Here is a 10,057-nt window from a genome sequence, read left to right on the forward strand (position 1 = left end):
CTTAACCACCACTAGGCCTTACCTCTAGAGTTAGTCCCAATTTTCCCTGAGGACTATTATATGTTGATCTCTTCTCTACCTAATATTCTACCACTACTTAGTTTATTATTCCCCTTTCACTCTACGCAGTTGCACCTGGTGGTGAAACCCAAGGTGAACACGAGTTCTACAGTACATTAGCCAGAACAAAGCAAATAATGTCCATCTAGTACTTCATCTGATTAATTTAACATATTTTTGTTCGGAGAAAATATATGAGCAGATTGTGATTTCCTCAGATTTATTCAATATTTGAATTTTTTCACATTTTTTACTCTATGGATTTGATTTCCAGTATTCACATTTTGAGCTGTGTCACTCAGTTGTGAGCAGCCAGATACATCACATGGTAATGTTTCTGTTCCTCGATTGGCTGAGCACATAAGAACATCTGGCTCAAGTACTTGCATGGGTTAATTTAAAATTCTATTTCTACAAACATTGGCATTTGCTACTTGAAATCAAAGATGAATGCAAGAGGGATGTGTGCATGAACAGAGTGAAAAGGCCAAGTAGCACTCACCAGATATTATGGTAGCTATCAGCAGGCAGGTAAGGATTCAGCCTAAAAGCAAAGGCCCTTTGCTTCTGGGGAGTGCCCCAACATAATATTCACAACCCTCACCATAGCCCCTGTGTTTTGATAAGGGTTTCCCATTAGGTACAATTTAGCCCAGTACACCTGCTATTGCTGTCTTTATAGCCACAAGTCAGAAAGGAGTGCTTTCTAAGGATTATTTGTTTTCATCACTAGCCTAAACACACTACATCAATCTTACACACAATAACACACTACTATTTTCCTATTCTGTTAAGGCATTTCCTACTACTTTTTTAACACCTAAAATTTACAGCATCTTTCCTTTTCATGTGCTTGCTTCCCCCCTGATTTATTCCTGTTTTATACCTATGGAATGCCACTGAAATCAAAACTGGTGTAAAGCTGGAGTAGCACTGTTGGTTTATCAGGCCCTGCATATTTGCAGTTATGGGTCTGGTTCTTCTTTCCATGAACACTGGTGTAAATCACAAAAAGCTGTAGTGACATCAGTGACAGGAGTGTAAAACTGGTGTAAGTGAGAGGAGAATAAAGCCCCAATATGGTTTAAAGTGCCAAACTGAAATCCCTTGAGGTCTTCTCTTATTCCTTGGAATAGGTAGAACATGGGCTGCGGATAGACAGGACAAGCTTTCATCCACACCGTTTCCCCTCCATACCAGTATGCTTCAACCCTGATCCTGGTTAAGGGTGGCAGAGTGGCAGGTGGGCACCTCTCCATGTGGGAAAGGAATTTAATCTCCAAGCAAAGTAATTTTTGCCTTCTTTTCCAAGAGTACCAACAAGGGTGCCAACTGCAATGGTGATTTTTTCCCCCAACATGGATGCCAATTAACTATGAAATGGTCTAGTCAGAGCCTAGATACTACAGTGATCAGTACTGTATACAGGTAGATAGGTTAGACAGACAGACCTATCAAATAGTAAGGAATTTTTGTCACCGCCATCTTGGGTCAGATTCAAATCAGTGACATAACAATGACAGGCTACATCATCCATTATTAACCCAATCCCCTTCCCCCCACATGCCCATCATCTTAATTTTCAAAGGAAAAACTGGCAGTCACATTTACCTGTAAATTAGAACTTCATCATCCGAGCAGTTATATTGCAGCTGATACATTTTAACCCTAGGGGCTGACTTGCTCACCATCCACTTGACCAAAGCTGAGGTAGTTGTCACCTCTGACACCAGGACAGCCCTTTCAGGTGGACCTTTCGTCTCCCCTCGATTGGACTTGCTGGAGCTAGTGATGTCAGAAAGCCTGGATTTGGGTGGGGCGGCTCGGCCTGTACTGTTGCTGAGGTGTGGAAGCTGCACAATTGAGAGCTCAATGGTCGCGGTTGATTCTCCTGCAGCATTGGCTGCGATGCATGTGAAAGTTCCATAATCCTTGGATGTAGTGATAACGATATCTAAAGTACCATTATCGTAGACTGCTGTCCTCGAAGAATTCCCAATGAGTCGGTCATCTGGAGCCACCCAGTGAATGACTGGGGATGGGTCCCCAATGGCTTTACACTTCAATGTGGCAGTTTGTCCTTCTAAAACCAGTAACTTGTGAGTATGCTGGGTAATGAGAGGTGGCTCACAAACAAATTCCTCTTCCCGTACATGCCAAAAGTATCTTCCCTTTAGATTTGGAGGGGAAGCACAAGTTTCCATATCATCATCTCTGTCAAGCCGCCTTAACCACAACAGCTCACAGTTACAATGCAGGGGGTTGCCTCCAAAGCTAAGAGACAGAGGTGGAGAAAATGGAGTTGCTTCTAATGGAGATATTTGGGACCTGGCAAATATGGGATCTGGGGGGAGCTTTTGAAGTCTGTTAGAGGTTAGATCCAATCTGGCCAATTTCTGAAGATCTGCAAACGTCCCCTCTGTAATATAATCTATCAGGTTATGATCCAAGCTAATCTGGTGCAGGTTTACCATCTTCCTTATAGATTCCCAGGGTATGCCTTGGAGGTTATTGTAGGAAAGATCCAAATCTTCCAACGTCACCAGAAAATCCTCAAAGGCTTCGTCCGAGATGCTGCTCAGCTGGTTGTTATTTATTATCAAGTGCTGAAGGTTAATTAAGCCTCTCAAAATATCCTCTCCAATGTTGGGCAGCCTATTGCTGTCCAAATGCAAAGACCGAAGGCTTTCTAGATCAGCAAAGGAGTAGGGCTGAATATAACTGATGGTATTCCTGGACAAAGTGAGGTCAACAAGGCCAGACATATTGGCAAAGTCCTGTCGGTTGATGTTAACAATGAAGTTACCCCCGAGTCGGAGTTCAACAGTCCTTCGGTCTATGTCTAATGGTACAAAAAGGAGGCCCTTGGAGGGACACAGAGTCCCCAGTGACTCCGACAGGTTCTGACACACACAGTATTTGGGACAAGCATTGACCGCAACTGCCATTCCAAACACCAGGATGCTACAGAGCAATTTTTCCATGGTAAATCACGCAGCAGTACCTGCAAGAAAGGAAGAATTACAGTTGAGTCAGCAGCTTTTTCACTCATGCTTTTTGGCTAATATCTTCCCCAAAGAATCAGCTCAAGTGCAACTTCTCCCAGTCATGTGGGAGAAGCTGGGACTGGACAACAGGGGATGGATCACTCGAAACTGCCCTGTTCTGTTCATTGCCTCTTAATCATCTGACAATGGTAACTATCAGAAGACAGACTACTGGGCTAGATGGACCATTAATTTGACCCAGAATGGCTATTCCTATCTTTGAGGCATCCACTCTTCCCAACAACAAGTGCTAATTCTGTGGTTAGAGCAGCAATTTCTCCCCCTATAAGACACTTGTTTTTTTTCCAGATTATGATGGTGGCATTTTGAATCGGAGTAGAATAGAAGTTATTATCCAAAATGACCATTCATATTTACAGACATAATGGTTTGTCTGCTCATGAGTTTTGTTAACTCACTGCTCTTTAGCTATATGGTAACATAACAGGGTTTACAGTTAAATATTAGGTAGCTGGATGAGGACATAGCCTATCGTTGGGCAGTGCACTTACTTAAAATCAGCGTGACTTCAGTGGGAATTATGCATACTTCTCTGAGGGCAGAAGGAGCCCGCGAGTAATTACACATCCCTGCGCAATAATGTGGAGTTAAACTTAGGGTCAAAAGTTCCAATTTAGAGGATAAAAATAGCCACATATTTTCCCATCAGTTACATGATAATTAAAGTGTAATTGTCTAGCCAGTTCATCCCCTCCCATGACTAAACCCACTGGAGGCAGCTCAGGGAGAGGAAGTCTCCTGGAAAACTCACTGCATGGAAATTCAGTTCAGCTTCACCATGCCATCTCACCAGGAGGTCACCCCCATGGAAAATGCTGCAGAGCCCAGCGTAGCAGATCCCCAGGCATCTGTAGGACATCTATGCTGCTCTGGCCCCTGGCAAACTTCCCATTACCCTGACTTCCTTGCAGTTCAGACCCTCTCGGGTTGGGATTGCCCACTGGGTCTGAATGGAATGATTTGCATCCTCCCTGACCTGCCCACTTCCCCTTGGCCAGCCAGTCTCCACCCCCTTCCCCATGCAAATTCTAGACCCACAGAAAGGTCTTTGTGGGGACTTGAAGAAGGGCAGCGGTGCTGTGGAGGCAGTTGAGTGCCCTTCCATGCAGGAAATGAGAGAACCGCATGGATAGATTCCACTCCACATGCAGAACTTGTTGGGGGAATCTGAGCCCTGGTAATTAACATGGTCAAAGGTTACAATGTAAGTAAAAACAGGATCTGAGACATCTGTGCCTTGAAATTTAAAGTGCTATTAGAGTATCTAAATTATACAGTAGCTAGAACTGTGATTTCTGTTCTAAAACACATCATGGACTCATTCCGACTTCCAGCGTAGATCTAATCTCTTTCTGTCGTCTCCTGTCCCCTGCTCTCTTTTCCCATTCATATTCTAGAACCATCTTCCTTTCTATCCCTTCAGTCTGTTGATGTCAGTATGTGCTCCCTACATCTTCTGTTGTCCCTAACATCCTTCTTGTATCTCCCTGCCTCATCGCTTCCATCTGTTTCTCAAATCTCATGTGCAAACATATCTTGTCATCTTGATCTGCTAGGAGCATTAATTCAAAGAACAAACAAAACACTTAGAGATCGATTCAGAGGGCTAGATCGTGCCTGGAACCACATGCCTCTGCAGGGAAGTAAAAACACCCCCAGGTCCCTGCATGGGCTATCTGACTCTTGGGTCTGGGTGCACAGGATATATGCCTGCTTACTTTCCTCATTGCCCCCTCACCCCATAGGCAGGGAGGGATAAGGAATGATCAGTCCTCCCTCTGCCCCAGAGACAAGGGGGAAGATGGGAGGGAACTGTTTCTTTGAGAGGTGTCCATAAACTATGAAGTCACCCAGGGTTAACTTCTAGGGAGGTAAAGTTTACACACCTGTCCCCTGCTTAGGGCTATGCCTAAAAGCACAAGACAACCCTAAATCACTAAGGAGAGGAGTTCACCTCCATTTGACCTTCATCACCTCTACTACATAACCTCACACCACTATTTGTGACCCTAGGGGCATGTAGCACCCCTTCCTGATCACACAGATGCCTCATGCTTTCAGTGCCCTTTAGTAGCATCCTTTGAAAAGGAAACCTTATAGAATAAGAAAGAAGACACTCATGCTATATTGGTTCCTTTTACAGACCCAAGTTTCTAAGGTGGCTTCATCTGATTTAATGAGGAGACATCTCAGAGGTTTGCTTTTGGTAAGTGATTGAAGTATTTATCACCACCCCTGCAGCTCATCATCTTTTATACTGAGTAACATCAAGCCCTGTGTTACATTGTCTGCTTTGAAGGAAGTAGTAAACAAGCTTTAACCACTGATGGAAGGGTCCACTCTGAAACATTTACCTAGAATAATTCTGACCCTGCATATTTGTAGGTGGTAAATAAATCATCTGGGTCTAAAAATGGCTTGGAGAGATGTTACCACTGCATACACGGTGATTTCACACAGCACCCCACAAAGAGCTGTAGTGATTAGCACTGGGATGCCATTCGCCCCTGAGAAACCATCTGACACCAGGAACACTTTTCAATAAATACAGCTAACTATCCATTTATATATACTTCATCCCACAGTTGAAAAGACCATTGTCCACCTATTATATCATAATGCAAAGAAGAGATCCAGGTTGGTTAATAATTCTCTGGCACTGGAACCAATGCCTGTCACATCAATGAATGTTTTCCAGTTCTTGCTCTGAGAAACAGCTCCTGCTCCCATTACAGTCAATGAGAATTGGGTCCCAGAGCCATTTGTTATTGTAGGGCTGCTTTCATCATTTGTATAACATGACTCAAATCCTGACCACTTGGGTGCTAGAGCACTGGGAGGTGTTGTCAAATTATTAACTGGGTTAAATACATTCTGACTATTCTGTATCTATGCAGATTTTACTCCACTCTCATCACCATGGTATCTGAATACCGGAGTTCCTCCTTAAGTTGTTCCTGCAGCTTCAGCTGGGTACAGATTCTTCTGCCCTAAATTGTAATACAGTGTTCATGTGCACCGATGTTGTACTCTGCCCAGAAGTGGTTGCATTTCACTAGTAGGAAAAATATTTCTGGTATACTCCCTAATACAGTATGTAAATCAGTAGAGAAAGAAAGGAGCTATATAACTGTAAAGTATCCCACATGCTGAGCTGTACACCGTAGGGAATTTTTCTTGAGGGGTGGGGAAGGGGGCATTGGGATTTTTTTCTTTAATGACGGGGTTGATCAGCAATGTTGGGATATTAGCATTTATGTAATATTATTTTAGGGGGGGGGAAGGATTGAAGCATCAGTAACTGCTGAGCTCCACAAACAAATATGACTGAGGGTTTGTTTTTTTTTTTTTAAAAGGAATCAATTAGTGTCATTTTGCCTTATATATTAAATAAGGAACTAATGGTTAAAATATGTTTGTTAATACTTAGCAAGTTTATTATTGACGCAAATCTATGGCATAGTTCACAAAGCTCTTTAAATATCCTTTATATTATCATCAATTGCTAGTTTTCTACAGACAATGGGCTTTTTTCGGAGTAGCAGCCGTGTTCGTCTGTATTCACAAAAAGAAAAGGAGGACTTGTGGCACCTTAGAGACTAACCAATTTATTTGAGCATAAGCTTTCGTGAGCTACAGCTCACTTCATCGGATGCAACATGTTCACAAAAGCTTATGCTCAAATAAATTGGTTAGTCTCTAAAGTGCCACAAGTACTCCTGTTCTTAATGGGCTTTTTGAATCTTAATTATAATCATGCTGTGAGACCTTACTTTTGTATATCTCCCTACCAGCTGAAACAACAAACAAAAAGCAGCTTAAAAACAATTTTTGGGAAAGATCAATACAGTTAATTACTAATAAGCCCTTCCCCAGCTTCTCTCTTCCCCCACATCTCCAATCCCCAAACATATATTTGGGAATATAAATGCACACTTAGGGTATGTCTACACTACGAAATTAGGTCGAATTTATAGAAGTCGTTTTTTTAGAAATCGGTTTTATATATTCGAGTGTGTTTGTCCCCACAGAAAATGCTCTAAGTGCATTAACTCGGCGGAGTGCTTCCACAGTACCGAGGCAAGCATCGACTTCCGGAGTGTTGCACTGTGGGTAGCTATCCCACAGTTCCCGCAGTCTCCGCTGCCCATTGGAATTCTGGGTTGAGATCCCAATGCCTGATGGGGCTAAAACATTGTCGCGGGTGGTTCTGGGTACATATCGTCAGGCCCCCATTCCCTTCCTCCCTCCGTGAAAGCAAGGGCAGACAATCGTTTCGCGCCTTTTTTCCCTGAGTTACCTGTGTAGACGCCATACCACGGCAAGCACGGAGCCCGCTCAGCTCACTGTCACTGTATGTCTCCTGGGTGCTGGCAGACGTGGTACTGCATTGCTACACAGCAACAGCAACCCATTGCCTTGTGGCAGCAGACGGTGCAATAGGACTGGTAGCCGTCATCGTCATGTCCGAGGTGCTCCTGGTCGCCTGTGTGAGGTCGATCAGGAGCGCCTGGGCAGACATGGGCGCAGGGACTAAATTTGGAGTGACTTGATCAAGTCATTCTCTTTAGTCCTGCAGTAGTCCTATTGAACCATCTTATGGTGAGTAAGCAGGTGATACGGATTGCTAGCAGTCCTATTGCATCATCTTCTGCCAGGCAGGCAAGAGATGTGGATGGCATGCAGTCCTTCTGCACCATCTGCTGCCAGCCAAAGATGTAAAAGATAGATGGAGTGGATCAAAACAAGAAATAGACCAGATTTGTTTTGTACTCATTTGCAAACCCCCCCACCCCCCGTCTAGGGGACTCATTCCTCTAGGTCACACTGCAGTCACTCACAGAGAAGGTGCAGCGAGGTAAATCTAGCCATGTATCAATCAGAGGCCAGACTAACCTCCTTGTTCCAATAAGAACAATAACTTAGGTGCACCATTTCTTATTGGAGCCCTTCGTGAAGTCCTGCCTGAAATACTCCTTGATGTAAAGCCACCACCTTTGTTGATTTTAGCTCCCTGTAAGCCAACCCTGTTAGCCGTGTCGTCAGTTGCCCCTCCCTGCGTCAGAGCAACGGCAAACAATCGTGCATCTGAGTTGAGAGTGCTGTCCAGAGCAGTCACAACGGAGCACTCTGGAATAGCTCCCGGAGGCCAATACCGTTGAACTACGTCCACAGTACCCCAAATTCGACCCGGCAAGGCCGATTTAAGCGCTAATCCACTTGTCTGGGGTGGAGTAAGGAAATCTATTTTAAGAGCCCTTTAAGTCGAAATAAAGGGCTTCATCGTGTGGACAGGTGCAGGTTTACATCGATTTAAAGCTACTAAATTCGTCCTGAAGTCCTAGTGTAGACCAGGGCTTAGGAGCAATGTCTCCTTTAAGTGTCCCAATCACCTAACTGCCTTTTTTCCTTTTTCTTTTTTGGATGCTGTTAAATATCATAGCAATTTTGGGAGATCGTCGACTGTGAGCATCGGAGTGAAAAGGGTTTGCAAAAACAGGGCAGGAACAGAACTTAATTATGGAAAACAGGCATCCATACACAGAGAGGAGGCTGTGAAACAGGAGCTTCTAAATGGCAATGCAAACCCCAATGGGGAAACCATCTTGTGGAAGATTTGACAGCTCATCTGCTGTGTGTCTATGTGTTTGAAAGAGAGAGAGAGAAAGAACGCAAATGCTTTTACCAGCAGAAGGATCAATAGCATCGTTAGCAGGAGTGGCATATCATGGCAGTTGTCATTCTGACTGTAGTATACTATTTGGAAGTATTACTGTGCTAGTTATTTTCAGTAGAAAGTCCCAGCCGTTGTGATATATCACCAGCACTGGTATTTTGGTACCATAGACGTCCTTGTGATGCTCTACCTTAGGGCCCATTTACGTCATTTTTACTGAATGGTACCTTACCTGTACGAATAGTCTCAGACTTCAGTGAAGCTGCTGGTGTGAGAACAGTGAGTACTCATCAATGATAGTGCCAGATTGGGCTCTTAGTGATGAGCCGCTAAGCTGGAGCCCAGTGCATTAGTGTTCATTCAGTTGTGTGCTGTCTAATGGAGTTTAGACTGCTCTTGCAACAGCAAGGCCCAGCAATAAGCTTGTAGGGCTTCAGGACACATGCATTTGTTCCCTGCAGAGCCCTAAGAATCCATGGTATATGCAGGATTTTTTATCCAGGCTCTGTACGAGCCTAGAAAGTTAGTCAGTTAAGGTATGGATGAGGCTCCTCAAGGAGAGAACTTTGTGGGATTCCCAGTGCAGTTCCTTCCCCCACCTCCCCTTAGATTTTTCCTGCAGGAGGAATGGAGACTTCCAGCCCATCGTTTGGATGAAAATTCAGAAATATGAACAGTATGTATCCAAAGCTTATCCGAAAATCTCCCAACGTCTAGGCTCTCTCATGATGCCCTTGGTACTTCCTGGTTTCAAGCGGAATGGATATAACAATGAGAACTGCCTTCTTCATGAGATATGGTGATTCTACTTCTGGTAGTAAATGGGCTTAGGTAAACGAAGAACCACCCCAAATCAGGAGCAGCGGAAGGCCCCTAAAAGTGGGAGGGCCACAAGTGCTCAAATCATGGCCCTGCCCCCCCCCACGCCACCCTTTCTCCTTAAGATCCCACACTCCCTGCTCCTTTCGCCCCCGCCCCCCGCTCGCTCGCCCTTGTGGCCAGTAAAAAGGGGAGGTATGGCCCCTTGGTCCCCGATTCTGGCAGCCCTGCCCCAAACTTTAAAACTTACATTGACCCTCCCACATTATATATAGATTTTGGGATTCCACTTCCAGTAACATTAGATTGATTGAATTTATGTTACTGGAAGTGGAATCCCAAAATCTAATCTAATCTATCTATATATATATTGGAGGTGTCAGTTTAGGCTTTGGGCAAAATTTGGCCTGGTTCTTATTTTACTCAAGCCTGT

The 10,057-nt window shown here is 44.1% G+C and overlaps 1 protein-coding gene across 1 annotated transcript in view; it reads right to left on the reverse strand.

The window, feature by feature from the left end:
- Positions 1-3,044, reverse strand: part of LRFN2 (leucine rich repeat and fibronectin type III domain containing 2) — a 58,231-nt gene extending 55,187 nt beyond the window's left edge. Inside the window, exon 1 of the mRNA XM_077811913.1 lies at positions 1,672-3,044. Within this exon, the coding sequence (XP_077668039.1) occupies positions 1,672-3,044 (1,373 nt within the window). The remainder of the gene's footprint in view (positions 1-1,671) is intronic.
- Positions 3,045-10,057: the final 7,013 nt, after the last annotated feature.

The sequence above is a fragment of the Eretmochelys imbricata genome, chromosome 3 (assembly GCF_965152235.1).
Source record: "Eretmochelys imbricata isolate rEreImb1 chromosome 3, rEreImb1.hap1, whole genome shotgun sequence".
Taxonomy (NCBI): Eukaryota; Metazoa; Chordata; order Testudines; family Cheloniidae; genus Eretmochelys; species Eretmochelys imbricata.